The sequence below is a fragment of the Folsomia candida genome, unplaced genomic scaffold (assembly GCF_002217175.1).
Source record: "Folsomia candida strain VU population unplaced genomic scaffold, ASM221717v1 Fcan01_Sc002, whole genome shotgun sequence".
Classification (NCBI taxonomy): Eukaryota; Metazoa; Arthropoda; class Collembola; order Entomobryomorpha; family Isotomidae; genus Folsomia; species Folsomia candida.
This window is the reverse complement of record NW_019091194.1, coordinates 5857577-5885257: the sequence shown is the minus strand read 5'-3', so window position 1 is coordinate 5885257 and position 27681 is coordinate 5857577. Positions and strand designations below refer to the sequence as shown.

The 27681-nt window shown below is 36.4% G+C and overlaps 9 protein-coding genes across 13 annotated transcripts; 5 read left to right on the top strand and 4 right to left on the bottom strand.

Annotated features, from left to right (window-relative positions):
* The first annotated feature begins 1250 nt into the window (after positions 1-1250).
* Positions 1251-4107, top strand: LOC118434510. 2 transcript variants are annotated; one of them, XM_035848239.1, is made up of 2 exons: positions 1251-1533; positions 1612-4107. In XM_035848239.1, the coding sequence occupies exons 1-2, from the start codon at positions 1256-1258 to the stop codon at positions 2093-2095; spliced, it is 762 nt and encodes a 253-aa protein (XP_035704132.1). In that variant the 5' UTR covers positions 1251-1255; the 3' UTR covers positions 2096-4107. The 2 variants fall into 2 exon arrangements, with proteins under 2 accessions (XP_035704132.1, XP_035704133.1); XM_035848240.1 differs by having other exon boundaries at positions 1612-4091.
* Positions 4108-4624: 517 nt separating this feature from the next.
* On the top strand, positions 4625-6298 carry LOC110844923. The gene is made up of 4 exons (XM_022091252.2): positions 4625-4780; positions 4850-5101; positions 5178-5335; positions 5485-6298. The coding sequence occupies exons 1-4, from the start codon at positions 4718-4720 to the stop codon at positions 6200-6202; spliced, it is 1191 nt and encodes a 396-aa protein (XP_021946944.1). The 5' UTR covers positions 4625-4717; the 3' UTR covers positions 6203-6298.
* Positions 6299-6377: 79 nt separating this feature from the next.
* On the bottom strand, positions 6378-9375 carry LOC110844924 (SEC14-like protein 2). Of its 2 annotated transcripts, none has more exons than XM_022091253.2 (7): positions 9230-9375; positions 9066-9141; positions 7566-7609; positions 7364-7481; positions 6998-7285; positions 6733-6911; positions 6378-6652 (listed from the first exon to the last, which is right to left on the bottom strand). In XM_022091253.2, exons 1-7 carry the CDS (start codon positions 9269-9271, stop codon positions 6632-6634), a joined length of 768 nt encoding a protein of 255 aa, XP_021946945.1. In that variant the 5' UTR covers positions 9272-9375; the 3' UTR covers positions 6378-6631. The 2 variants fall into 2 exon arrangements, with proteins under 2 accessions (XP_021946945.1, XP_035704131.1); XM_035848238.1 differs by having other exon boundaries at positions 6998-7249.
* A 717-nt stretch (positions 9376-10092) lies between these two features.
* LOC110843830 lies at positions 10093-12066 on the bottom strand. Its single transcript, XM_022089875.2, has 3 exons — positions 11638-12066; positions 10916-11559; positions 10093-10842 (listed from the first exon to the last, which is right to left on the bottom strand). The coding sequence occupies exons 1-3, from the start codon at positions 11819-11821 to the stop codon at positions 10285-10287; spliced, it is 1386 nt and encodes a 461-aa protein (XP_021945567.1). The 5' UTR covers positions 11822-12066; the 3' UTR covers positions 10093-10284.
* A 2500-nt stretch (positions 12067-14566) lies between these two features.
* Positions 14567-16175, top strand: LOC110844204 (sodium/potassium-transporting ATPase subunit beta-1). Its single transcript, XM_022090350.2, has 4 exons — positions 14567-14696; positions 15103-15378; positions 15464-15997; positions 16066-16175. Exons 1-4 carry the CDS (start codon positions 14567-14569, stop codon positions 16173-16175), a joined length of 1050 nt encoding a protein of 349 aa, XP_021946042.1.
* LOC110844492 (basic salivary proline-rich protein 1) lies at positions 15465-18920 on the top strand. Of its 2 annotated transcripts, none has more exons than XM_035848184.1 (5): positions 15465-15997; positions 16066-17031; positions 17108-17279; positions 17372-17562; positions 17791-18920. In XM_035848184.1, exons 2-5 carry the CDS (start codon positions 17023-17025, stop codon positions 18760-18762), a joined length of 1344 nt encoding a protein of 447 aa, XP_035704077.1. In that variant the 5' UTR covers positions 15465-15997; positions 16066-17022; the 3' UTR covers positions 18763-18920. The 2 variants fall into 2 exon arrangements, with proteins under 2 accessions (XP_035704077.1, XP_021946399.1); XM_022090707.2 differs by having other exon boundaries at positions 16066-17043.
* Positions 18921-20566: 1646 nt separating this feature from the next.
* On the top strand, positions 20567-22803 carry LOC118434223 (phosphatidylinositol 3-kinase 3-like). Its single transcript, XM_035847151.1, has 2 exons — positions 20567-20707; positions 20854-22803. The coding sequence occupies exons 1-2, from the start codon at positions 20567-20569 to the stop codon at positions 22801-22803; spliced, it is 2091 nt and encodes a 696-aa protein (XP_035703044.1).
* LOC118434226 lies at positions 22441-24811 on the bottom strand. Of its 2 annotated transcripts, XR_004833846.1 has the most exons (3): positions 24552-24811; positions 23285-24475; positions 22441-23222 (listed from the first exon to the last, which is right to left on the bottom strand). XR_004833846.1 is itself a non-coding variant. In XM_035847156.1 (2 exons), exons 1-2 carry the CDS (start codon positions 24694-24696, stop codon positions 23700-23702), a joined length of 921 nt encoding a protein of 306 aa, XP_035703049.1. In that variant the 5' UTR covers positions 24697-24811; the 3' UTR covers positions 22441-23699. The 2 variants fall into 2 exon arrangements, 1 of the variants encoding a protein (XP_035703049.1); XM_035847156.1 differs by having other exon boundaries at positions 22441-24475.
* A 729-nt stretch (positions 24812-25540) lies between these two features.
* Positions 25541-27103, bottom strand: LOC118434632. Its single transcript, XM_035848566.1, has 4 exons — positions 26679-27103; positions 26490-26583; positions 26330-26412; positions 25541-26246 (listed from the first exon to the last, which is right to left on the bottom strand). The coding sequence occupies exons 1-4, from the start codon at positions 26733-26735 to the stop codon at positions 26013-26015; spliced, it is 468 nt and encodes a 155-aa protein (XP_035704459.1). The 5' UTR covers positions 26736-27103; the 3' UTR covers positions 25541-26012.
* Positions 27104-27681: the final 578 nt, after the last annotated feature.

Sequence of the window (27681 nt, the reverse complement as noted above, 5' to 3'; positions counted from 1 at the left end):
TGGTCATTTTGGTATAGGTGTCGACCCTTAACTCGTTGGACACCTCGGTATGTTCCCTTGTGAGTCTAATTTAAAAAAGTACGATTACATATGTGAGTATAACGTCAACTAAATAGCTAAATATGTGAATTACTGCTTTCATAACAAGAATGAGACTATATAAATAAATTTGTCAAGTTAAAAGCGCACAGTGTATTAAACTTATGATTTACCTGATATTTCCCATTTAGAGTGGCACGAATTTCTGTAGGATTTCACAATGCTTCTATTGCATAATAGGCTCATAAATACTGATACTCCCCACGGACACCTATACACGGAGTACTAACACGGAAATTAATATCCCAAAAGAAGTTAATCGTGATAATACACAGCGGTTGACTTTTTCCACAAGGCGGACTGACAATTCAGCCGATGGATTAGCTATCCACAAGAATTTATTCCAAAGTATGTAAATTATGTATACATAGCAATACTACAGTTCAATATAAAAGGAAGTTTTGTAATGGAGTTACAGTTACAGTTGAAGTTATATTAAAGGATAATAGGTCCGCTGTCTTGACCAAATTGAAGATCACACAAAAGTGTTGTCTGTCATTTTAGCCCAGCATTTAGAAAAATCAAAAATTATATCAAATTCCATCTTACAAGAAAATTACGTGCATTCTAATCACATTTCAGAAACGCCTATACCATCTCAATTGTTCTATCACATGTCATTTTGAGGTGATTCCACTTGTAAGGACACAATGCTAGGCTCTGGATATATGAAATATCTACGTCATCACATGAGAGTTCTAAACCTTCTCAAGTGCTTTCCCCTCGAATTAAGTCCAGACAAGGAAAGAATAGTCGTTAGCAAAAGTCGGTTAAAGAAGTATGTCACCTTGTTCTCCCCAATATACGAATTATTTTACTTATTCTGTGCATTGAGCGTCGTACAGAGCGACTGGAAGAATAAGTGCATAGGCAAAGCAGCCGAAGGTGCTATGATTGTTAATGTAATTCTTCTAATGATGATATGGAGCTTTGGAATACGTCCCAACACGACGGCGATGTCAGTAATCAATTCTGATCTACATTTTGCAGACAAGTTCAAAGGTAACGATTGAAAATTGTAGCATATCTAAGTACACATTTAATATTTGATTTTCTATATCTCGTTTCTTAAATGGGTCCTTATTTATGTAATCATACGAATATCATAGACATTGACTTGAAGAAGATAAGAACTGACCGATACTTGGAAATGTTCATGATGATTGCATCTATCGTTGCGTTTGCATCGGGGTTCATAAATCTGGGAAGAGTAATTGTAGATCACTGTGCACCTCCCTTCCTGGGTGCATATTTTCTCCAGTGTCCACTGTGTTCAGGCCCAAACCCCACTGTCAACTATGTAACTTGGATTCCAATGCTTACGATGGATTTTTACTTTGTTTTCACCATCTTGCACAAGGGCTTCTTTTATCCAGTTCATATTGTATTCGCCACAACGGGGCGGATGGTGGATTATTTGGAGGTCATAAAAAAGTAGGTCAATATAACATTCTAATTTTATGTTCTGTACTGTGTATATTAAACCTGAAAATATTTACAAAATTTTCTCAGGTCACCGTCTGGTGTGAAGCTCAGCAGATACAGAAGTGTCCAAATTCTGGAAGCACAGATAAATGACTACTCTCGAATCCGCGTCATGCCAGCGTTCATGTCAGGCGTCCCATTTGTCGAGGTATTGAGTTTATTTGTAATTATAAAGTTGCACGACCAAGTCCCACTGCCTGGATTTCTGCTTTTCCCGGAAGGATTCATAACAGCGGCGTCGGCCCTGATCGTCTATGAAACCGTGGCCGCCATCCTAAACACAAAGTCGTTTCAAATTATAGGCACATGGAAGCAACAATTTTGTCGGGGTAAAGTGAAGCGAAGAGAGGTCAGGTCGTTGAGACCGTTGATGGTCAAATTTGGGTCAAATTACATCGACAAAGGGACGCCTCTGGTTACGCAAGACTTTTGCATTAATCAGACTGTGTCAATGTTGCTAATGAAGAGGCAGTCACCAAATGTGGTGAAAGCACGTATCACATCCAGTTAATTATGCGATGATGCATATACGTGTATGCTTACATATCACCCTAAGTTGTACGGGCTAGTGTAATGTTAATTCTTAATCGGAATTCAAAATTTATATATCCTTGCTACGTGTCAGAATATGTAAGTACAACACCAAAATGTGAGTTTGAATGTTGTGTTAGGACTTTAAGAGCTTGTAGTGAATTGTCACGAAGAAGTTGGCGTATTTAAAGTATTTAAAGATCTGATAAAACTGTTGCCTAATTCCAATGACTTGTGTAGAAGTCACTCACTTGAATGAACGGCATGTGTAAATGAAAATGACACATATTTTAACAAAATTCAAAACATCGAAATTTGCTACTGTGCACATTATTATTGAGCTTATGTAGATTTTTATAAAAATAGTTGATACAAAGTTTCAGGTAATATGTAAGTCTTGAGCCATTTTAATCCACGATTCGATTTCAGAATTTAACATAATAGTTAGAGTTAATATTATGTTAAAGAGTTAATATTTAGAGCAAATACCGATAAAGAATAAGTAGGTATGTACATAAATCTAACATTGTTCTAAATCTTTCAGTTTCGTTTTATGTAGTATGTATGTGCTATACATGTCCATAGGTACCGAAAATTAAGTAAATTACAGTGATTAAAACAATAAGGTGAGGTGATGCTACATAGATATTACTTACATACAGGGAGAAAGAGATGCATTAAATCTTCTTATGGAGTACTTACTTACTTATAAATATGTGCATACTTGTATTGATTAAATACATGTGCGTGTAATGGTTTACAACATTGGAAGCTCAAAGATGCACTCCACGCCTTTCTCTCGTAGTTCGATCAAACCTGGTAGTTATCCCATTTGCAATTTAATCAAGCAAAAGTGAATAAATGCAGTGAAATTAAGAGTTTTGAGTACAATTTTAAATGCAATTTAACAAAATTGAAAGCCACTAATAAGCTAAAAGAAGATCAAATGCAAACTTCTAAAATTTTCTACTTTTAAAAACTTTCCAATTCATTAATCTTTGAAATAATTCAATCACACTACGCAACAAATCCATCCATTTATGAATTTCAGGTGATGCCCTTGAAAAATTATACCTAGTCAAAGATTCAGTATTCAGTGAACAGTTGACTAGAATTGAACCACAAATTGTGCATTAATAATACAAAAAAACTCAAAATCCTGAGAATGGGAGCTTTACTAGCAATAATCCTCACATTAAATGTAGTTCTGTTTGCCACAATTCTGCAACCTTATGTTTTTAATAATAAACGAATCGGGGGTGGTAAACCTTCCTTACTTTTGGGGTCACTGGGTTCCGTGGACGAGGACTCGAAGGAGGAAAAACATTCGAACCTCCTCCTCCCTCCGGGTAGCAGTAAACCACCAGGAATAAATGGTGAAATCGTGGCTGGAGTTTACGGGAGTGGTGTGTCGCATATCGTTGTTGGACATTTGCTCATGGCTTGGATTTACGCAATCGCTCCAGGATTAGGAGTTCTCTTGGCACTTTTCACCCTGTTAGTGAACACGGACTTTTCCTATCTACAAGACCCCGACCCCTACAACTTGCAAAGCCTTCAGCACGAACTGGATCCATTATTGCCACCGTCACTTCTTGACCAGAAATATGGACATGATTACTTTGATGGAGTACACGGAGCTTCTACACATGTCGTTGAACAATTTGTGAAACCTGGGAACACAAATGACAGATCCAATACGGTGGAGAATAGCAGTGTCCAGAAAAAGATAGATGTACTTAGAAAAGTTGCAGTTTTTAGTAAAGATATCATAAGTTAAAATAGTAATATAAGCCATTATCTTATCTTTGGATATGATATAATTGTAATAGCATTCTAAATACTTTTGTAGGCAAAGGCTATAGATGACGAAAAATATTAATAAATATTTATTATGTAAATACATACATATATCTATTTACTAATGTATTGGAAAAATCTAAAAAATATATTTTGAAAACCCAATGATGAACGTAGTTTATTTTTATTATGTTGCGTCATGTATAGCTAAATACATAATTTTGTATGGGGAATATCATGTCAGACATACATACGTATCTATGTATGCAAGGTACAATAATTAATGATTATAGTTAATTGCCGATTTCTTCAGATTCAGCTTTTTTGTACCAATTAATAAAACACTATTTGATTTGATTCTGTTTTCTTCATATTTCTACTCATGTAAGTTTGTACTTGTTGTTGCGAGTCTACGTATGTACATACACATGTACATAAATACTTAGATACATATGTACATGCATCAGGACTTTAGTACGGTGTATATTCGTAACTCCAGAGGAAATTAGGTTACTTTAGTGGCATCAGGCGAAATAGAATCTCATACGCAGCAAATAATTTATAAATAATTTTAGTAGAATTACAATTTTAAACTCAAGTCAAGCACGTACTACACGTACAATTAGCCTCCGTGATTGTTTAGAAATTAATAAAATGGGTTTATGCACCTTGGGCAAGATTCATCATAAATTCTTATATAAAAGACGACAAATTGCATAACATCAACAATGTGTTACACATTTGAACAAAAGTCTGCGTATATATGTAAATGCAGAGGGATTTGGCAGTGTTGATTTAAAAAATGAAAATAACATCAACTTTCTCAATTTTTGTTGCGATTCTTACTTTTGTGACTTCACGAAAGGTAAATTAGTTGGTCACAGTGAGCCTAAGATTCAAAATTTATTTTCAAATGCTCTTTTCCTGCACGTAGACTGGTAACAAGGACAATGGCAAACATCTCTCACTCGGAGGTAGCAAGGGTTGTCCGTCGACGTTACCATCTGGTCCTCTTGTCGCGGATAACCACTCTTTGCAAGAACTCTACCAAGCTGCTCTTGCTGAAGGAGGAAAACTAATTGTATACGCTGGAGGTGACTCCCCAGCCCAGCAAACCGGAGCAAAGACATCATTTGAAGCAAGATTCCCTGGAATGTCTGTCGAAATGATTGTTGACTTGAGCAAGGTTCAAAAAATTAACGAATTCATTTACCATTTTTTCACAATAAGTTTCCTCAAAAATGAATTCGTAAATTTGGAAGGTTCACGACGCCCGTGTGGACAATCAACTTGCAATCGGAAATCTGATTCCTGACGTTGTCCAGCTCCAAACCCTGCAAGATTTTGATCGATGGAAGGCACAAGGTGTTCTTCATCCTTACAAACCGATCGGATGGGATCAAGTCTACCCAGAGTTTAAGTTAGTCAAAACCTAGTCTGCAACTTTGCTTACAATTTTTCTTTATAACTCGATTAGCGAATTTCAAAATATCCTATTGAGTTTGTAATTTTTGTCACAATACACTCATCCGAAGTCAAAATAAAGTGTATGACTCTGTTTTAATTCAGAGACCCGGACGGCTACTCAACTGGAGTTCATATCTGGGCCTTCTCCAATAACATAAATCGGGACTTACTTGGAAACAATGAAAACAACTGGCCTACCGAAGCGAGCGACTACCTGGATCCTAAATTTAAAGGGAAAATAATATCAACTTATCCTAACGACGATGATGCCGTGCTGTTCATGTACAAACTGATAATTGACAAGTACGGGTGGAATTGGCTTGCAAAATTCGTAAAGAATCGTCCAGTTTTCGTAAGATCGACCCAAGTCCCTGCTGATTCCTTGAGAAATGGTACTTTTCCAGCATCATTCACGACCGCTGGACCACTTCGACCTGAGGTAACACGCCCAGTTCAATTTGTCCTCCCACAGTCAGACCCATTCGTTACTTGGGCGCAAAGGGCAGCTATTCTCAAAGGAACGCGGAGATTGGCAGCAGCAAAACTTTACCTGAGTTGGTGGCTGGATGTAGATACGCAAAATGATTGGTTTCAGTGGAGTGTCCGGAAAGATGTTCCTGTTCCCAAGGGATTTAAAAGTGTTTTTGAGTATCCTGGTCAGACTGATCCGGTTGCATTCGAGAAATTTATGGCGGATCGGACTGCTTTGGAGATATTTAAGAATCAGGTGCAGCTCTACGTTGGAGAGGTTCAGGGAATTCTTCCTACTGGGGATTTGAGCATTCTTCAGGATAAAATGTTACCAGCCGCCTTTGCATGAACATAAATAGTTACAATGTAATCTTTATAAATATTCATTATACTTCTTAATCTTTATAAATTCTGCATTAGAATACACGTTTTTAAAATCCTCCAAGTCTTCAAGTACTAATTTTTTCACCATTGGATGTAATGAATCATGTCGAAACTGTATGAAATAAATTATTACGAAAGCATAACTTGTAAATATTTATTCAGATTATTGTAAGTATTCTGTTTTTTTAAAAAAGATCAATCGTAACATTCGGAATGAGAGGGCGACAAATATATGCATACATTTACATATGGACACATGTACATATTTACATATGTGAGGAATTATCTAAACCCACAGGTAAGACTTGATTATTACTTAATTAAGATTCTCATGTGTACATATCTATTTTTTAGTTTTATTCGCAATTAAGCTTCGTAGTTGAAATGAGGTGTCTCAGTCACACTCAAAGCCCATCTTAAAAATATACACATATTTCAGCTTACACACAATTTTATGAAACTTTCAAATTGGTATATGTATAGCAAGCACCTTACCTTCAAATTATTGTCACCATCTCCCCCGTATTTTTTCGGGAATTGACTAAACGCTACCATTGCGCCAATCTCCTTTCTCCAAACAGCCGGGTCTGAACCAAGAACCGTTATCTTGCTAAAAGTGTTCTTATCCAAAACATGATGCAGAATTTTGTAGCATAGACGGAACGCTGTAGGGGCTACAAGTACAAGATACCAGAGTGGATAAAATTATTCATTTTTTTACATTTACGTATAATGAATAGCATTTAATTGGTGTATTTACCATTAATCACAAATCCCATTCGTAACATTTCCGGATAATTCTGTTCAGAAATTCGACAAACCTGAATAACTAACTGGGTTGCTTCATAGGAAGTAACTTGGGAGAAAGAAAGACCGGCCATGTCAATAATGAGGACTGCTTGACCCATAATTGGTTTCCCCAAAGATTTACGTTGACAACATCTCCAAATCAGTTCCATCCGTTTAATGGAAGATTTTTTACAAAGAGACATTTCACCTCTCGAAATTGCACCTCGAATGTCATAGCGTCCACATAGAAAACAAAACACTACATGCATGCACAAATTCACTCATTTTCTTTCTGCTTTACCATATAGTTGTCTAAAATTTCATATCGCTATAATACCTGGATTTCCGTCCTTGTCATTGCCGAAGAAGTACCAGGGAAAGTTGTTTGCATAACTATCTGGATCCCCTTCTAGTACGAGCAGGTCAAGATTCATCGCTCGGATCCATAATTGATTCTAAAAAGTTTTAGGCTTTAAATAAGTGGCATAAATAATTTTGGTGGTAGTTATATTAGAGTAAAGGGCCTGTGGGTCCGGTACCTGTCGTATCATTGCCTCAGCTGCATCCAAGCTGTGGTTTCGAGCTTGAAATATTTTCAGAATGAATATCACATTAATTATGCAAATACGAAAGTTAAACAATCGCACTGTTTAATTTTATGGATTGTCCGGTGAAAGATAGTGTCAAGGTTCCCCTTATTTTTTCAATCACTTAAAAACCAATTTTGGATAAGTAAAAGAGCACCAAGTAGCAAAGTAGCAAAGTAGCAAATTTGATAAGCTTTCTAAAACTGAAAACAGAATTTGATTATCTCTTTTGGTTAAAAAATGACAGCACAAAATTTAGAGGAAGTGGAAAAATTAGTTTGCCACTCGTGCGAAAAAGTGATTTTTTCGGATCGGAAAAAGGCTCGTGACCACTTTATCCGTCAAGGAATGCACCCGGCAAAATTCATCACACACTATACATATCTAAGGGTCGTGAAAATGCAAAATATAAAATTTGGCCTTGTCGACCTGTCCGCCAGAGGACCAAAATACTGACGAGAATCGTGAAAAAGTTTTTCGGAAAAAATCCTAACAGATCCATGAGGGTTGCGCCCAGACAACTAAAAATTTCAAAAACCTAACGCCCCAAACTCAATAAGATGGGCTTCAAAACTTGCAACACTAAAACCGCGCCAAAATACAACGAACATAAAAAAGACGTAGCTAAAACAATTTTTGGAAAACTTGTTGAGAAAATGTGAAAACCTCGAATCGTCAATCCTGTAAAGTTTTACTCATGTAGAAGTAAAAATGACGTTTGTTCGAAATATAAATTCAAAACCAAGCAAAATTTCCAATGAAATGCATAAAATGGCCTGGGATCGACAAAAATGGTAACCTCTCAAATCCATTCGCTGCCACCAAGATTATGAACTTTGAACTTTATTTGAAAGAGTGTGTCATCAAGCGATAGACCCCCTCTTTCAAAAACAAACGCGTTTTGTTTTGGCCGAACATCTGTACGTGCCATAGCACCAAAATAGTGACAGAGTATTTTCGAGGAAAAAAAGTTGATTTCATCGATAAGAAAGACAGCAACCCAAAAATACCTCAATGTCGACAAAAGATTTGAAAAGAAATGAAAGATTTGAGGCATAAATTAAGAAATAATGCTCTCATAAAAAAAGGCCACCAAAAAATTTCAAAAAATTTCGGCGGGTTATGGAGAAATTCGTCATATGCGTCAGTGGCAAAGCGCTCGCGAGGGGTCCTCGACAAAGTTGTCTCTCCACCGGTACGGAAGGGGTATCTGAACGACTGAAGGGTTGAAAAACTTTGGTATGTTCATCGTTCGCATTCCACCAAAGTTTCGTTAGATTTGATTCATGCATTCATTTGCTGCAGGTCAAAATAGCTTGACACTTAACTTCACCGGACAGTCCATAGATGCGTAATTAATGTGTGTTCGTCATACTTATAAAATTTCGTATTTATGTAGTGTTATATGTTTGCAGTCTATGTGATGTTCATATGTATATACGTAGCACTTACCTCTTAGCCATCTTACTAAACATTTGTCCTCTTCTTGTACTTGAGGTAAATTCAGGTCTGAAATTCGTCTCCTTAACTGATAATAAATTTAAATCAAGAATGATAGCACGATAGCATGATAGCACCATTGAAAAAATAAAAATAGGAAATTTCTAACCGCTTACATTTGTTAGTAAATCTACTTCCTTGAAAGTTATTTGCTGCATTTCAATTTTTTTTCGTTGAAGGATTTACGAACAAAATAATTCTATATGCAAAAGTGAGAATATATGTATATGCATTTAGCTTCACTCGTGCCAAGCTAAGATTAGCATGTGGCAAAGGAAATTGATATGCACTAAAGTTTAGTCTTGTGACCCCGCAAGGCGATAAAATGGTTATCATAATTTGTCATAATGTGCTGCAGCATCTCCTTCAACTTGATGCAAGTTCAATGACTGAAAGAAGTTGTTCATTTCACTTATATATTTACATCTATGGAGATTTTCTAGCTGGATAATAAGTCCAGTAATGTACTTAAATGATCCTAGGCTAAAATGTAAATATACATGAATGTGGTACTTATGATCCCACGTGGACAAAGAATTATTTCTAATTTCGCCCGACCCCTCCCCCCGCATGCGTATACACATATGTAAGTATGCACATAAATACAAGAAAGCGGTACTCCCGTTTGTTTCAGTATTTCGCTTTCACCAGAGTTAAAAATCTAACGTATCGCTATTTTGAAATTCGAAGACACGATTCCAAATTTTATGCATTCACACTTATGTAAATATGTATGTATATAAATACATGCATGCACATACTAACATACATACATATGCGTGTATGTACGTATGTACCTGATATTGAAACTGACCTTGGATATATTTGCATATTTATTTGTACTGGAATAAAAAAAATATTCTATTCCTCGTGAATTGTGCAACATTAGGACGCATTTCTGAATATGTATGAATACATAAATCTACTCACAAAGTGTGAGCTCAGATTTAATTTTCGCTTAATTGCAATATTCTGTTACTTCGTAGTAAATACATATGTAGAAATTTTTATTATTCTAATCACAATAACAAAATTACATAAATTATTATATTATTATTACACAAACTGCTAATTATTATGTGCCCCCAAACCCATTTAATCACCAATGGGATTGACCCGTAAGCTTGTCCTATTCTGGCGCCCACCACTCCCAAAATATTGAATTATACAATTACTGACAATATCCTACTTGGTACTTTCGTTCCTTTTGAACCCTATTCCACTCTTGTGATTGGCAATACCTTCGAAATTCATAGATTGCGTCCTCATCTTCATAGTACACTTGCGGATATGACGTATCTTGTGGGTGCGGATGCTCACATGGGAGCGGCATTACTGAAGACGCGGCCGCCATGGATTTCCCAAAACTACGAAATCCTTTCTTAAACCTGCGACTGATTGGGCCATCCTTGCTGAGGACGGCAATTTGATTTCTTTTTATACTGTTTCTCGACTCCTGGGGTGTTGAATTGTGATTGTAGGAATCAGTAAAAGTAATCTCTTTGCCCACATTATTTTTTCTTCTGACAATTTTCCTGAAGGAGCGTGTAATCCAACCACCAGTCAAAGTGATGGAACGGTTGGCACCAATGGATTTGGTTTCCTCAATATTATCGTAAAACTTGGGATCTTGCTTGTCCACTTCGCTTTGCTTCCTCCTTAAAATCCTGTTGTAAAGTCGTCTTCCAGAACGGCGGAGCGTTGACTCTTTTGGGAGGTGGAAGTGATACTATAATGAAACAATTGTTTACAAAAAATTCTGAAATATAATACATCATGCAATCAAATGGTGACAAGCATACTCTGTTTTCTTCCATCTCTGGTAAGGTTAAAGTCAAATTCGCGGAAACAATATTTGCCTCCATCGCTTCGATAAACGTCTTTGTGTCCACTTCAACTGGAGCTTGGGCTTCAAGAGTGCATTCAGTGATCGTCGTATCACTTGTTTCCTGCGTGTCTTGACCTTTGTTAAAATCATGTTCAAAACATTCCCATCGAGGTTCAAATTCATTTGGATCCGAGAACGAATGTGTTGACTCGGTGTTTGCCACAACCCACCATTTGTCGTCACATTCATCTTCTCTGGGATAATATTCGATGCCATTGCTTTCATTTTTGATAGCTGAAGTTGTGTCTGCGAATCCATTAACATCAAGGGATGGATTATAGTTCAAACTATTATGCAGCGTGTACTGGTTCATCAGTCCAATTGTGGCATTGATTTCCTCCACCACACCAGCCAGATTCTCTTCAATGAGAAATTCAGGAATACGATTTTCTTCTAATGTGGTGTGTATTGCAGCGTTCTTTCTACTTCGGGATGACCAGGTCCGTTTAAGAAGGGAGGGTTTCTTGACATTTTGCAAAGTTTGTACCGACGAAAGGACAATTTTGGCAGGTAGGGGGATCACGTAGTTTTCGGATTTGTGTGAGTCTAGCTGGCTGCCTACGGTACGCACATAATAAATTATGCTTATAGTTATTCGCAATAATTTGCGTATCTTTGGTTAAACTTGTCCATTACCTTGACCAAATTTTCCTAGTTGTCCAACCTGAGCAAGTGTCACTTCTGTTTTGGGAGTGAGGTCGTTTTCATGGTCTACCAATTCCCACTGGCTTTGACCAGCTTCTCCGACAAAGGGTCGTTTGTTCTTAACAGTGCTTCTAAACGAACCAAATAACCTGTTAAGATGTCGCTTTACATGCATTTTTAAGAACTATTATTTAAAAATGGACTCTGGCGATTAAAGCAATTCAGCCAGCCAGCTTGGCAATTTGTGTTACCAAGAAGAAAAGACAATTGGAGCAGAAGAGCAGGTGATACTGCGATGGAATTCAGGGGTTTGATATGCAGTTTTATCACCTTTCGGTGTAGATCATTAAGAGAGGATGTCAATTTGTGTGGAATAGTCCTTGTGTTGTACAAGTATTTTTATGATGAGTTGGATCCAGTACTTTTGCATGAATTCATGGATTGTCCTCTCCACCGATAAGATAACTTTTTATTATTCCATGATCATTCTTACCCGTAACCAGAGGTTGAGGCTGTGTTGAGGTTGCAAATATTTGAAGAGCTCGAGGTTGAGTAATTAAATGGAGAACATGAGATTCAGGTTAATAATGACTCATCAAACGATATTAAAGGTTATAACTAGCATTGTACGTAATAAAATTTTAAATAATTTATCTGCTGATGCGTTTGTTAGCGTAACTGCGTGTCCGATGATTATTGACTCAAAGAACAGATTTTAGGTAGGAAGAACAACAAGTAAATCATCGTGACAAATTATAAAGGGTGACGTTGTTACAGTCAATGGAAAAAGTATTGGCAACCCCCACGCCAGCTAAATAAAATTGGCTGTAGCCATGGAATGCATTATACAATTGGCATGAAAATTTGTACGCATTTAGCAAATATAATGTAGTTTTCGATTATAATCATGTTTTATTGATTAAAATTAGATTAACACAGTTTTTAAACAATTTGTTGGAAAATTTGCAAAATTAACCCGCAAAAAGTATTGGCAACCCTTAACTTAAAAAATTATAAATCAATAAAACGCAAATTTTATTGCGACAAACTGCTTCTAGTAATACATATCACCTCCCCTCGACACAATAAGAGCAGAAATACGCATTGTAATTGATTGGAAAAATCTTTTTATAACGCTTTTTAACATGTCTGCCTAATCTTCGTTTGAAATTTTGTCCAGCTCGTTTTTTGACGAGTGGTTTTCCATCAGTCTCTCCTTTCTCAACCCAGACAATCAGATTCACATCGGTAGACTGTGCAACCAACGAGAGAAGCTTAACCTCGTAGATCCCCAAAAACTTGCATTGCTAATTTGGCTACATGTTTGGGGTCACTGCATTTTTGGAACATTAAATTCCTTCCTAGGTCAGGTTTTTGCAAAATAATTTCAAATTATCGCTTGGAATGATTATTTAGACCTCATTGGTCATAACTTCATCGATAATGACCAGCTAACTACGCAACGACCTAGTCATTCAACCCCAAACCATAATCGATCCTATTCCGAGCTTGACTCCCAGACGGCAGCATTCATTTTTGAGGGCCTCATTTTGCATCCTCCAAACTCTAACCATCGAACCCGCACCGAATAAGTTAAATTTACTTATGTGAGACCACTAGACCCTTCTTCATCCGTTGGAAGTGTATTTAGGGTGGTATTTAGCTGATTTAAATACCTTGAGTTGGTTCGTTTCGGGGGCCTTCTCTTCTATGGGGCTACTGGACCCTAAAACCCCTTGGTAGGATTTTTGATTGATCACCATATTGTATGAAATATTGACTCCACAGTTGGTTCTCAAATTCTAATTGGTTTTGGATGTTGAAATCTTCCGATTTCAAGTAATTTGTTGCTTGATTCATCATTTACCTTTGGGCGAAGGTGACTTTTTTCTTCCGCAACCATGGAAAAGCAGAAACTAAAATTGCCATTTTATATTTCTTGGCTACATTTCCAATAGTAAATATGAAAAAGTATGTTTTCCATTGATTTTTAGATATCCAGGTTTTTTTTGCGAAAAATAAATGAATATTTCTCGCCGCGCCAAATATAACTCGTTTGGTGTCGCCATTTTGGTTCCAGACAACACAACTGCTGACTTAAAATGTAGCTATCGTCATATTTTGTCACCTAATTAACTTACCGTAATGAAATGGGGTAGGTGATTAAGAATATTGTTCCGCGTAATTAATTTGGCCACATGTTGCCAATACTTTTTGCGGGTTAATTTTGCAAATTTTCCAACAAATTATTTAAAAACTGTGTTAATCTAATTTTAATCAATAAAACATGATTATAATCGAAAACTACATTATATTTGCTAAATGCGAACATATTTTCACGCCAATTGTATAATGCACTCCAAGGCTACAGCCAATTTTATTTAGCTGGCGTGGGGGTTGCCAATACTTTTTCCATTGACTGTAAGATAAGTTCATGACTAAGTCATATAAAATATATGTCCATGGATAAAAATAGTTATTCATAATCATAGATAAGTTACATGGGTTAATTTCTGATGTTAATGTACAAAATTTAACGTTAAGAAAATCCTGTGAAAACTTGTTCTCTGTATGTTTCTACATTATGGTTGTTCTTAAACCTAATTTTTGCCCTGCCAAATCTGGTTATGGTTCAACCATAACCAGATTTCCAGTACCAGTTTGTTCTAAATAAGGGATATAATTGTACGAGTGACGAGTATGCAACCCTGAAAAGTAAAAGAGTCGAATAATTGTAACGTAAAATTAGCACTATTTCACCAACATGTTAATTACTTGATCCTATTCAGGAAGAATGTGCAAACAGCTAAACCTCGCATCTATCTCTCAGTAGTGCAAAAACTTTTTTCCAGCAGCTCAGGCGATTCTTCTTATTCAAAAAGCAATTTTCTGTTGTTTTTTATATTTATTTTCAAGCATAATGGCAAAGAAAGGAATCCAGCTTGAAGAGCAAAATGGGGGAGAAAATAAAGGTTACAGCAAAAGCTCGACATCGGGGGAATCGTCAACACGTTTGATAACATTTCTTGGAAGGACGCCAATTTCATGGGGTAATATTTTGATGAACAAATTTAATCATATTGTAATTCGTATTGTAATTTGTTATCGTACAATATAAGAATTTTGAAGATCTTGCGCATTTTTGTGGTTACTTACTTAATTATTAAACTGATTACATATTCATAAATTAGCACCCTTGGCCTGGGTATAGAAACCTATTGTAATTCAAGGAGATATTGGATATATATCTGTACATACATACAATAGAACATTCATACATGTACTTACTTATGCAATCGACCAATCTGAAGTTCTGAATTCCGGATAAAAACATTATGATCGTAGTATTTTTTACGAAAAATCTTCTTGTGAATATTCATATGTAATCGTTGAATTAAAGTTATTAATTATTTATTCAGCCATTTTTGAATTAATTTTACTGTTATTTTCTCTCAGTGAAAGTGATCATCTATTATTTCTGCTACTATTCCACCCTCATCACATTTTTGGGTTTAAACTATTATGCCTTCACCAAAACCATGAGTACCACCAGCCCCACGTGGATAATGGAGCAAGGTTTAATCGGGTCAAATCCAGGATTATCTATCCGACCCAGGACTGGAGCGGATGATGATGAACAAGGCGACGGACTTTCTATTCTGATCTCATACCGCGTCAACCATCACGCCCACGCTGAAATCATGGCCAAGCAGCTCGATGAAGCAATAAAAGGCATGACAAAATACAATAAATATTAAATAACGAGTAGTAAAATTTTAGGACTTTACTTTAAAAAAAATAATATTTAATTACGTAGAGACACAAGTCGCACCTAAAACACCAGGGGTCGTAGATTGTTCATCTCCAGCAGGTTCCAAATTAACCACTTCAGCTTCTACTGTGTGTGCCGTTTCTCTTCAAAATCTTGGAAATTGTACAATGCAAAACAAATATGGATATGGAAATGATACTCCGTGCGTTCTTGTAAAATTGAACAGAATTTACGGCTGGATTCCGGAACCGTTTGGTCTCCAAGAAGGAAAATTTCTTTCCCATGATTTTCTTCAAACTGAATTAGAGCAAAAAGAGGAAATGCCACAAGAACTCAAACAATTTATCCTTAACGAGGTGAAAAATAATAAAGGCAATGAGACTCAAGTGCTGAATAAGGTCTGGATTTCATGTGGCGAAGAGAATACAACGACCAATTCTGCTACTGGTAAATTGCCACATAGCGGCGTGTCATACTATCCGGAAAGAGGAATTCCAACCAACTATTTCCCTTTTCTGAGTCAGCCAAATTATAAAAGCCCATTTGTAATGGTACAGTTTCAAGTTCCTCGTATATCCCGTAAGTTTTGCATCAATCTTTAGACGTGGTTGAAGAGTAAATTATTTACGATGCGCATATTTCGATAGGTCACACTGTCATACAAATGGAATGCCGAGCCTGGGCTAAAAATATTCATCACGAAGGAAATCTCATCAATGGACTTGGAACCGTGAAATTTGGGTTGCTGATTAACTGATTACTAAATAATACTTATAAATTTAGCTGAATTTATGTAGTATGGGGTCGGGTACAACTAGGCACCTTGTTTACATAAAATGAAATTATGTAAAAGCTAAATATTTCAGTATGAGGTCAATAAATGCAATAAAGTGCTAATAACAAGTTTCAAGGTTATGGTCACATTACGATTGTGATGAATCAAAAAGTTTAAAATAATTTTAAGTTAAAAATAATTTTTTGAATGTCATGATAAAAATGTTACCACCAGAAATTGATACACGAAATATGCTCCAAAGCACTTTATTAATGATTTTTATTAGTCTAGGGTCGGTGTATGATAATATTGTCGAGACATAAAATTATATGTGTAATAAATAAATAGTATTTACATTTACAATGTCGCATTTTCCAGTAAGGTGCTCGGAGTTTTGAAAATACCTGATTGGCAACTTCAGGTATTAACCACGTAATACAAGTTGCGTAACCAGTTGAGTTACATGTTTTTGATTTTGGTAGTCTGAGTTTTTGAATTTTTAAATGTCCCATCCCAACATCATTGAATGACTTGACCTATTCTCTCTACGCAATAATCACCCTTTAGAGAAGGAAGTGTAGCCATTGTGGAAAATTAGAGCAGTTTTATGTACTACAAAAAGAGTCAGGTTGATGGTGCATACTTACATATTTAACGGGAGGTCCAACAATATCCTAACCTGTTTTTGAATATGGCTCAATTAAAAGATGAAGCCGGTTCTCATCTGCACACCGGTTCATTATTATTGCCAGAATGTCAAAACTGGGACCAAGTCAGTATAACTTTGTGAATCAATGTGAATCATCAATCAGCTCACCCAAAATAAAGCATGCATTGGGTACACATTTTGGTAAAAAGTTTGGATTGTATTGAAAAAGTATTTCGTTTCTAAATTACATTTTGTTTTGGTTTAGTGTGCATCAGTTTTCATAGGGCTAGCACATCCGGTCATTGTCCGTGGAGAAGGAGACGTGCCCAAAAGTGATGTCCTAACCAAACGTCAGGATTCCGAAGACGATGAAGCTAGTCAAGAAGAAAAGGATCGCGAATTGAATGAAATTGTTGACGGCAAATCACATTATGACGGTAATTTTGTTTTCATTAATTGATGTTAGCAGCGATACAATTCGTACTTATGTACATGTGTAATGACGCTATGGATGATTTCGTTCCGTTAGACGTGGACGAGGACCCTTCTGAAATGACACGGGAAGAACTAGCAGCAAAGATTGGACAAGCTCGTAATGAATTTGCAAGAATACCATCCGCTTCTTCGATAGGGTGGGATACTTTTCCTCCCCTTCCAAATATTGGTCCTCCTCAAATTCCTGGAATGCAAATGCAAATGCAACCCCGACCACCTGGACAGGTAAATAATTTGAATTGCATATACAGATAGGACGTGGTCCATAAATGATGCCAGGGAAAGATCAGTATTTTTCATACCTCTTATCAACATTTAGCATTTGGTGCAAATGAAGTTGTCACGATATGCTCTTCCCATCTCTTCCGCGATATCATTTATGAATCACCTCTAATTGTGTGTTCATTAATTCCAATATTTGAGGTACTTATACGTTGGTATGAATATTACTAGACGGGTTCGGCATGTTGCGGTTCGAAACCAAAACCTCCATCAAATGGATGGCAACCTCCAAACAACGGCTGGCGACCACCCCAACCATCAAACAACAACGGATGGCAGCCGCCACAACCGCCAAACAACAATGGATGGCAAAACCCAACTAATGGCTGGCGACCTCCAAACAACGGTTGGCTACCCCAACAACCGCCAAACAACAATGGATGGCGACCACCACAACCGCCAAACAATGGATGGCTACCCCAACAACCACCAAACAACAATGGATGGCGACCTCCAAACAACGGCTGGCTACCTCAACAACCGCCAAACAACAATGGCTGGCGACCTTCGCAACCGCCGGCAAACAACGGCTGGCTACCTCAACAACCACCAAACAACAACGGATGGCAACCACCAACCAGTGGATGGAACCCTCCTCAAAACAACCCACCTTATCAACCACCGTATCAGCCTCCATCAGGATTTCCACCAGGCTATCCTTCGCTTTACCCAAACCCACCATCAGACTACTATCGTCCACCCCAACCTCAAGGGCCTGGTAATAATTATCCACCCAGCTATCCCCCAAATCCTTTCTACCCTCCTCCAGACTTCCAAGGTGGAAATTACGGCTTCCCCCCGTCTTTCGGGTTTTACCCTCCATACAATCCTTTTGGTCCTACATTCCCTTACAATCCAAGCTCAAGATCAATTTCCACAAGCCCTCTCTATCCCAACCCCCCATTCAACGACGGTGGAAGTATCCTCGGCAACGTCATTTCTGGTCTACTGCCCTTCCGAAGGAAAGGAGGATGGGACGACACTAGTGACGACCACAGTGACATGAGTACAAGTCAGTCCAACATGAGTTGGTTACAAACAATCCTTGGTCAGCAAAGACTTAGAAAATCTATCCGAACTCCAAAAATGGATACATTCCTATTTCCGAGTGAATTGCCATTAAAACAGACAAAGATTACCTGAGTGAAATTAAACTATAGGGGTATTAATTTGGGTATTTTGGTCAAGGGTAAAATGGGTTTTCTAGTTAGTCAGAAAAGTGTACAGCAAATATTGTTTCTAGATAGTTTAAGTTACGACACATTTTATAAATAAAGTGAAAATTATTATGGATATCGCAAGCACTCGTATATTGAGAGAAAATAATTTATGATTAAACAGTCCGTTTCCAAATTTTCAAAGCACAATTACAGTCTCATTTAACCGTAATGGTTTCTCAATTTATAGGCAATTTCATCTTCAGTGGTAGCATAGCAGAACTGCAGAAAGTTCTAACCCGTGGGGTTTGTCGATCTGCAAAATTTTTGTTACAGACAAATAAACGCGCCTGAGCATTTAAAAATGATATAATTACACTTGAAAATGCCGATAAAAAACAGGTTAAACCAGCCAGAGTTCGAAAAACTCCCTCGTACAGAAATGGGGTTTTGTTCGTTGACCCATTTCTACAAGTCAATATATCTTCACCTTATTTTTCAATAAAATAAACAAAAAAAACTATTAAAAAAACTGGTTTTACATTAGCATCCGTTATGTCATACTTTTACACAATTCAAAAAATTCAGTTCTTGAAAATCTTGTATGATATGCACACACATACATACGAGTACATATATCCATAAATGCCGAAATATTAACCAATGCAAGAATATAATAAATGTAATGTAATGTCTATTCAACGTAAAGGTGTTCTAAAGCTATTATGTAAATATGGATGTATGTGCTATGAATATATACATGTATATATGTATTAAACATGTATACACAATGCACATATGTAATACTGCATACCATCAAAAAAGTGAAGCATTTTTTACTGCTTCAATGGTATAATAAGTCCGGATTTAGCATTGTTCAGACTAAAAACGAATAATAGGCATTATTCTCAAATTTTGAAGGACAATCATCCGTGACGTTGTTGTAAACTGCATTCAAGTTTGTTTTTTAAACCAGAAGACATTATTTTCTGACTTGGGTTAGTTTATCACTTGAAGTGATTGACTTCAAATGGAAAACCTACAGTGCAGACTGTCATAGCCCGAGCCAGTCATTTTTCTTATCACTTTCGGACAGCAGCGACTGTTACAATTTCCGTGACTCCTGACCAAAATTGATAAAAGTGGTAACGTCAATGTGCATCATAAAATTGCTGATATATCCAGTATACAAAACTCGATTTTTTTAATCAATTTCAAAAACCAGTGTGAGTGGGGTCTATACAGCGCAATTTTTTTACTAATTCGAGAATTCCTTAGTTGCCACAATTCATTAACAATCCTCTCACCGAATATGACTTCCAATGGAAGATTTCTCAGTATGGATGGTACGGTAGGGTACCTCTGGTTGAAGATTTTTCAAATTCCTTGTCAGAATCTGCCCAAATTTTCCTAACACCTATCTTAAGTTTTGCTTCATAATACCCCACCCCTTGTATCTGTATAACACCCACCCACTGAACCAATTTGGCTCATTTTCAACGTTAACCTCACGCCCCATACACACATGGATGAAAATTTGAAGTCAGTCAGTTCAGTCGTTTTAGCTCTATCCTGGCATAGAAAGACGGACAAACAGATGATGGTTACATAAGCCCTGGCTCGGGCTAAAAATATGGAAATGAAGAAATTCGGGGTCATCCTAATATTGTCTCTATTTAGTCATCAAGGTTTTCCATAAAATTATTGCACTAGTAAACATACTGATTGCAATCTGGTTAATTTAAATTCATTAACAAAATTCGCAGCGACCCAAACAACGCCAATAAATAATGACGAAAGTGAAAGGCCAGTTGTCCAGAAAAAGACTCAAAACCCTGCCGATAATGCGACTCTTACCAAAGGGCGTTCCCTATACTCTGCAGTATCCAGATGGTGGTATGGCAAGACAACAGAAAAACCGGCTGTTAATGGTAAGAATACCCCCTTTGAAAATTAAGCAGTGTTTATGTACCAATCTGCAATTTGTCAACATGTACACCAGAGGAAAGGTTTGAGTAAAATTGTGTTCTTGTTACGCATAGGCACAATATTATAACACAAAAGAATCACTTATAAGTACGTTTACCTCAATCAAACTGGAAATAAATCAAATATTTCGGAAATTGATGAATTTGATGTCGCCAATAAAACATTTCTCATTCGCCATGATGGAATGCCAAGTACTGGAGATGCATTTCTTCCTGAAGAAGATAACAACGGAAGTAATGGAACTGCAATTAAAAAAAGAATCACTTATAAATACGTTTACCTCAATCAAACGGGAACTAAGTCAAATATTTCGGAAACTGATGGAACCATCGATGATGGAGGCCATAGCACTGCAGAGGTCAATGCCACCATGCAATTGAACTTCAGCGAAATCCAAGGAACTCGAGATGAATTCACCCCTGAAGATTCTGGGCAAAATAAGGTTTTGAACAAAACGATTCCCACGAACCACATCCAACTAAACGGTACAAGAGATGCGGTCGTATCCGATGACAAAGTTGTCACAAATATGACAAGTTTACTTCTTAGCTATGATGGGTTACAAGGCACTGGAGACGAGTTTGTTATGGATGCTGAAGGCAATAAAGTTTCTAATAGAAAAAATGTTGTGAAGAATTCTGTGAAAAATACTGAAATCAATTCAACCACAATTGTTCTCAATAACGTTAGCCGAAACACAACTTCAACAGTCATGAGTACGGCAGTTTTACTCCGTCACGATGGACTTCAAGGCACTGGAGATGAATTCGTACCGGAAGATGCGGAACGCAAAGTTATCTCAGATACAACAACTGCCGCTGTCAACACGAGTAAAATTAAGGACAACAGAAATGCCACGTCTGCAATCGCAAACGAGACAATTTCCACAAACAACACTACAGTTATTAAATCAACTGTAATCAGCTACGGCGCCTTGGAAGGTGGTGGCGACACATTCTCACCGGATAACTCAGACAATAATAATAAAGTTGTGAACAAAACAATTATAAATTCCAACATTTTAGTCCATTCTTCTACAAGTTTGAATGAAATTGACTCGTCTAAACACAACCGTAATGATGCACACAATTTAGAAGAAACTCTTATACTAAACTATGATGATCAAAACGTTGAAGACATTTTAGGAGGCGATTTTCATAAAAACGACTCCACTTGGATAGAAAAAAATGTTGGTAGTAAAAAAACAAGCCACAAAAAATCATCGCATGATCTAAAACCCCAGATGAATTCATTGGATATAACTGAAATGCAGGACGCTAATGACGAAATGCTTGAAACACACTTCACAAATAGTTCAGTTTATAAACACAATTTCAATTTTACAACTAACTTGAACCATTCGATAGCAAGACGTGTGCAAGAACAAGAACAAAATGAACTAATCCGAACTACTGGTTCCCATAGCCAATCAGGCAACGAGGACAACTCGGAAGAAATGTTTTTGTCAAATCAGGTAAACCATGAAGTATCAACGATGGATGACGAATTTGCAGCCAGCAACGAAATTGATCGCACTTCCATGAATATTGAAAGCCTTGAAGTAATACAATCAAAATTTACTAGCAGCCACAATTCAACAAAAACTGAAATAAAAAATGTCAAAATAATTTCGTCTGACAAGAAAAATAGTAAGCAAATACATAAAGAGCGGAAAAATAACCAAACAAAGAAGAGTTTAAAAAAGACTCAATCCTCCAAGAAATCTACCAGCAAAAGTAAACTAAACAAGCCACAAGATAAGGTAGCATCGCAACAAAAATATAAAGGGAAAGGTATTGTTCCCAAGATTGATGCAAGTTTAAGCACGAAACAGATTTCCAAATCAAAGATGAATCACACCACAGAAACAAATGAGACTGATTTGAATGCCATCGATGAGAATTTTAGGCTTAATAAAACCAATGCTATGAACACAGTGATAAATTCAACGCTGCCTAAAAGCAAGTCAAAACCTCGGAGAAAGTGTCGAAAGCGTAAAAAGATTTCCACGACTACTTCAGCTCCTGTAAAAAGATGAGGCGACAAATGAGTAAAGCACGTACTTGATTGATACATGTACATAAAGTGCAGAAAACCGGCTTGCGTCGAAAAACAGCTAATTGTAACAGAAAATTAATACCAATCAACCATTTACACACTATATGTAAATACTTACTTGTGTGTAAGGATAAGACCGTTAAACTAAAAATGTTACGAAAATTACATCTTGTTTAATTTATTCACAATTACATATGTAAGTAATAAATCATTGCTAACAACAAAATTTTCTCGCGACAGCTGCCAAACATGCTCGGTAATTTTTGTTAAATACTTTAGTCAGAGGACAAGACAACGTAGAATTCCTAACGCAGTAAGTTTTACTGCAAGTACAAATGACGCCAACTTTGCACTCATTTTGGTAGTGATACTTAAATCCACCTTGTGAGCACTGAAAATCTACAGAATTTTTTTAACACATTGTGAGATTCACGACTTACTCGAGATTTACATATATTCACCTGTTCCGTTTACCCACGGCGTAGATCGAACACAAACTACGGATGGTGCCGGAATTGGCATGCAGGCTTTGCAAAAAAATGCTGAAATGAATAAACTTGAAGCGAAAACGAGACCTTTCCGGATTATTAAGGTTATCAACATTTCAATCGTTACAGTCAAACCAAGTAGACGAAACTTATAACGGAATTGAAATAATTATAATGAAAATCCTTAATTGTAAATTAATAAATTTATTACCAAGTAGGGAAGTAAATAACCTTCTCATTGTCATTTCTAAAGCGCGAGTCAATGTATTTGCATGTTGATCTTTAACTTTTTTTACATTATAGAGTTGTTAAATAAAAATATTTTTATGGCATTATACGCAAGTGCATACAGAAGGCATGCAATTCGATTATTTCCCGTGTTTCTGCACTATGTAGGAGTTGTAACAATTGCCCATGAGCAAGTCCACACGGCATGTCCACCCCCTTTTTTGGAACAACATGCATCAAATACGTCGAGTTTGTTTTTGTCCAAAATTTGGCACCAGTACTTTGTTCCCTTGATAACCGGTTTAACACAATTTCCGTTCTTTGGGCTATCTGGCCTTTTCAGTCCTGCAAGTATAGCACACTGCCTCGTCATATCTTCTCCACTGGGACATCTTCCTATGTTCGAAACTATATTTTGGCCACAATTTCCTGCCTTTAGTTCCTTGTTTTGCTGAAGCTTTTTAATGATCCCAACTTTTTCGGCGTTTTCGCCAGCATTTAATGCAGTGAGGCCTGCTCCTAATCCGTGGATGAGAGTTGTCGGCCAGAAATATGCAGCTACCAGAAGTGAAAAGTAGCCTTTGTGGGGAATTGGAGAAGATCCGGAAGTTGGGGACAAAGTTGGTTTCAAACTTGATGTCACTCTTGGGGCACGTGTTGTTGATGTAGGGGTTGGACGTGAAGTGGAATATTTAATTGTAGAAGTAGGGTTATCATGTTTTGAGGCATTTTGAAAATTTTCGTGTAGGTTACAACAAATTTCGTTTGCTTTCGTAATGGCGCCCTCGTCCGTGGTATTTTTAGATTCATAGTCGCATACAAACAACTCCGATGAGGTCGATAAGCATCCTTGACTATCGTTCTTATCGCATTTACAAAACTTTACATTTCCACAAGTGTCAGTAAAATTATATCCTCCAGAATGACAAGTAAAATCTGCAAAATCAATAGGTTTATTTCCTTGTAAAATCAAAATTCAATTAAAATGAAGTACTTTTAAATGAACTCTAACTTTCATCTCCTTTGACCTTAGTTAATGTCTTCTTGTATGGCTCAAGTTCGTTATTCATGTCCTCCGTTTTCACTGTAGGTAGCGGTGAGTACAACAAAACTGCTAAAATTAAAATTGACAATAATACCGTAATATTTTCTTCCATACTTAGCAAACTTATTAAACAAATAACAAATACTGATAACTGAACGTAACGTACTCTTGTACCAAACTAAGGAACATGCATAATAATGAAAATTTAATAAAATACAGTATGCAGTATATGTGATAATAATTGCGTGGAGCGAATAAGTATGCAGTAGTTTATAATTTCCATGTATGTATGTACGTCCATTATAGGTATTTTCATTTCTGGTGGAAGTACGTAAATATGTATTTAACTGAATTGTATTGCCGAGGATGGTTTAATGATGATTGAATTTAAATTTAATGATAAAATTCGCATTAACATCGTCCAGTCCATCTTTATTCGCATTGCGTGACCATTTGCAGCAGATTTGGAGTTGTACTAATAATACCTACATATGCCCCGAGCAATTTTTGCATTTATATCCATATTCATTTGTCTTATTTGCTTCCAAATCGAAATTAATGCCCCCACGGCAAATATAAAAAAATGTCAAGGCCATATGCCCATCATGGATTGAAGGTCCTCAAACCTTCATAATGATTCTGCTGTGGAAAAAAGAGCGTATTTCTATTTTAAAGTTGAAAAATTGTTTTTTTGGTGTCTGTCTCGAGACACCAACAAATTGGTGTTTCGAGACAAAGTGGAAGTTATTTGTATTGTATTTAGTAGACCTGTGGAATCACACATTGCAAAAAAATTTGTAAGAAACAAGTACTCATTATCAGCGTTGGAATTTTGGAAGAGTAAATATTTCAATTCTAGACCAGTGTGAATCAGCTAGATTTATAAGATTCATGCCTGCATACTTAATTCATGTATGAATACATCCTCATCAAATGTAATTTATTCTACAATTACCTTAAAAAAATTTGTATTTCAATTTTATTGTGAAAATTCAGCTAGAAAGTTGTCCATTTGACTTGGTCAAATTTTGACTGAGGAAATATTAAGATTCAAAAAATTTTGAAGCACAAACATAAATTAACCAGAATCATCTACGTAGTTCAAGGTTGCTTACACAATAAAATACTAATCCATTTCAATATCTGAAGGAGAAAAAAACATTTGTACGCTTAGAAAGTTTTGCACAATTATTTAAGTACACAAGTACTAATTTTATAGGGTATCTACTCAAGTTCTTATTACAAGTAGTTACATTTGTATCCAAATTTATTTACATCGAGGTTGTCGAAAATATCAACATCAATATAATACTTTACGTATATCATAATGCATAATACGTTACATAAATAATTTTGTTCACATTTTTTTGTAATAATTATTTTAATTTGTAAATAATACTTTTAGCTGATCATCAAATCTCAACAGAATTAAACGGCATTGAAAACAACTTGTACGGCCCGTTCCTCTTTACTGACTCGCAACTCTTTCACATACGAGTTCACAATGTGGAGAAAGTAGCAGTTTAAGGAAATTGGTATAATTTCAGAGACCACTTTCGACAAGTCTTGAGTAGCCATCGCATTCATCAAAGCAGCACAAATCCATATGGCGACAAAGATAGAATTCATTACTAACCAAATTCCACATTTAGTCATACTTTCCTGGAAAGCGTATTCAAATATTTAAGGCCATATGTATAGCTTATGTGAGTTATGTACATATGTATGTAAGTATACAGACATACCTGTTTGACGCCAATGTATAAGACGACGGCCAAAATCAGACCAATGACGGTACTTCCAATCATAAACAGCAAGATTTTTGTAACTAAATTATAAAATCAATATTTAAACATTATCCAGTTTCAATCATTGTAAAATCTGACTAAAAAGGAAGGTGCATACGATGATCCATTTTGCCTCTGTTTCGCCTTTCATTTTCAGAGTTTATCCAAATTAATAATCCCATGAGAATTAGAAGCACGAGGGTGCATCCAAACTGAAAATTTATGGAACGCAAAATATTTAACTATACACAAAATATACTGTCGCAATAATATTTGAGCAATAAGTAATTTCAGTTTTTATGCTTACAATTTGGAAAATGGCAATATTTTTAGCCTTTGCCCGTAAAGTATTTCCGCAACACATTATTTTCACGAATGCAGTGATCGACAATACTCCGATAATAGATGTAGGTGAATATAGCTAATTGCTCATCTGCGAACCTACTGTGTGCAACTGGTTACGTAGTTAGTACTCACAAAGTCAGGAAAATCCTTCAAAACAGAGTCTCAACACATATTTCTTAACTTGCAGAGTGTAGCCATCTGCTCTATGAGACAAGATTGTTTATTGATTTTTGAAGCAATTTGAGTATCCTTTTATTTGGAGGTTGCATGTATCGCAGTTTCGAACATTTAGTTATATTTATGTCGCGTTAGTGACTGACCTATTTTGTATATGATGAATTTGGCAATGATCCGTAGTAAGTTTGTATACGCATGTATTGTGTGTGTGTCAAGACTGGCACTGGATCAGCTAGTCATGTATTCGGTGTATACGTAGTGCAACAGGATTCTTTCCAATAAGAGGAGAAAGTCGATCCCGTTTAATGAGCTTATTAGGCGAAAACATTAAACAGGTCTGAGTTCAGTGTAACTTCATCACCACGACTTTCAGGATACATAAGAGAAAGATGAGTGCATTGAAGGTTAGAGGAAGGTTACACGTGCTGCAAAACCGATGTCCCGTGTATTTAGAAGAATCATTTACATGGTCTAACTCGAAAATACCAAGTGAATTTTACTCAAAGAAACCCATAAATAAATAACACATTTAAAAAGTAAATATGTACATATTTGTAGCGATATCTATAATCGGACTTGGATAGGACGGTTCACAGATCAAGTATCAGAGATTCAAAATATAACTGAGAAAGTATTGGTTACAGTAAAAAGTAAAATTAGCATAGCAAGCATGACTAGTATGCATGGACATATTTAAAGTATGTGCAATCAATTGGTCAACTTTCACTGCGAAGATTTGAAATGGTGATCTAGTGTGCGAAACGGAATATGCATTTCCTTAGAATACT

What these genes read in the sequence shown, in the direction of transcription:
- LOC118434510 (XM_035848239.1), top strand. Translation starts at nt 1,256, where the DNA reads ATGATGATTGCATCTATCGTTGCGTTTGCATCGGGGTTCATAAATCTG. An exon ending in TATTTGGAGGTCATAAAAAA is followed by an intron (nt 1,534 to 1,611) that starts GTAGGTCAATAT and finishes AAATTTTCTCAG; the next exon opens with GTCACCGTCTGGTGTGAAGC.
- LOC110844923 (XM_022091252.2), top strand. Translation starts at nt 4,718, where the DNA reads ATGAAAATAACATCAACTTTCTCAATTTTTGTTGCGATTCTTACTTTT. An exon ending in CTTTTGTGACTTCACGAAAG is followed by an intron (nt 4,781 to 4,849) that starts GTAAATTAGTTG and finishes TCCTGCACGTAG; the next exon opens with ACTGGTAACAAGGACAATGG. An exon ending in TGATTGTTGACTTGAGCAAG is followed by an intron (nt 5,102 to 5,177) that starts GTTCAAAAAATT and finishes TAAATTTGGAAG; the next exon opens with GTTCACGACGCCCGTGTGGA.
- LOC110844924 (XM_022091253.2), bottom strand. Translation starts at nt 9,271, where the DNA reads ATGCAGCAAATAACTTTCAAGGAAGTAGATTTACTAACAAAT. An exon ending in AAGTAGATTTACTAACAAAT is followed by an intron (nt 9,142 to 9,229) that starts GTAAGCGGTTAG and finishes ATTTATTATCAG; the next exon opens with TTAAGGAGACGAATTTCAGA. An exon ending in CTGAGGCAATGATACGACAG is followed by an intron (nt 7,482 to 7,565) that starts GTACCGGACCCA and finishes AAAACTTTTTAG; the next exon opens with AATCAATTATGGATCCGAGC.
- LOC110843830 (XM_022089875.2), bottom strand. Translation starts at nt 11,821, where the DNA reads ATGCATGTAAAGCGACATCTTAACAGGTTATTTGGTTCGTTTAGAAGC. An exon ending in ACTAGGAAAATTTGGTCAAG is followed by an intron (nt 11,560 to 11,637) that starts GTAATGGACAAG and finishes TGCGTACCGTAG; the next exon opens with GCAGCCAGCTAGACTCACAC. An exon ending in CAGAGATGGAAGAAAACAGA is followed by an intron (nt 10,843 to 10,915) that starts GTATGCTTGTCA and finishes GTTTCATTATAG; the next exon opens with TATCACTTCCACCTCCCAAA.
- LOC110844204 (XM_022090350.2), top strand. Translation starts at nt 14,567, where the DNA reads ATGGCAAAGAAAGGAATCCAGCTTGAAGAGCAAAATGGGGGAGAAAAT. An exon ending in AAGGACGCCAATTTCATGGG is followed by an intron (nt 14,697 to 15,102) that starts GTAATATTTTGA and finishes ATTTTCTCTCAG; the next exon opens with TGAAAGTGATCATCTATTAT. An exon ending in GCTCGATGAAGCAATAAAAG is followed by an intron (nt 15,379 to 15,463) that starts GCATGACAAAAT and finishes TTAATTACGTAG; the next exon opens with AGACACAAGTCGCACCTAAA.
- LOC110844492 (XM_022090707.2), top strand. Translation starts at nt 17,023, where the DNA reads ATGCATTGGGTACACATTTTG. An exon ending in TGCATTGGGTACACATTTTG is followed by an intron (nt 17,044 to 17,107) that starts GTAAAAAGTTTG and finishes GTTTTGGTTTAG; the next exon opens with TGTGCATCAGTTTTCATAGG. An exon ending in CGGCAAATCACATTATGACG is followed by an intron (nt 17,280 to 17,371) that starts GTAATTTTGTTT and finishes TCGTTCCGTTAG; the next exon opens with ACGTGGACGAGGACCCTTCT.
- LOC118434223 (XM_035847151.1), top strand. Translation starts at nt 20,567, where the DNA reads ATGACGAAAGTGAAAGGCCAGTTGTCCAGAAAAAGACTCAAAACCCTG. An exon ending in AGAAAAACCGGCTGTTAATG is followed by an intron (nt 20,708 to 20,853) that starts GTAAGAATACCC and finishes ATCACTTATAAG; the next exon opens with TACGTTTACCTCAATCAAAC.
- LOC118434226 (XM_035847156.1), bottom strand. Translation starts at nt 24,696, where the DNA reads ATGGAAGAAAATATTACGGTATTATTGTCAATTTTAATTTTAGCAGTT. An exon ending in TAAGGTCAAAGGAGATGAAA is followed by an intron (nt 24,476 to 24,551) that starts GTTAGAGTTCAT and finishes TTGATTTTGCAG; the next exon opens with ATTTTACTTGTCATTCTGGA.
- LOC118434632 (XM_035848566.1), bottom strand. Translation starts at nt 26,735, where the DNA reads ATGTGTTGCGGAAATACTTTACGGGCAAAGGCTAAAAATATTGCCATT. An exon ending in ATATTGCCATTTTCCAAATT is followed by an intron (nt 26,584 to 26,678) that starts GTAAGCATAAAA and finishes ATAAATTTTCAG; the next exon opens with TTTGGATGCACCCTCGTGCT. An exon ending in CAGAGGCAAAATGGATCATC is followed by an intron (nt 26,413 to 26,489) that starts GTATGCACCTTC and finishes TTTATAATTTAG; the next exon opens with TTACAAAAATCTTGCTGTTT.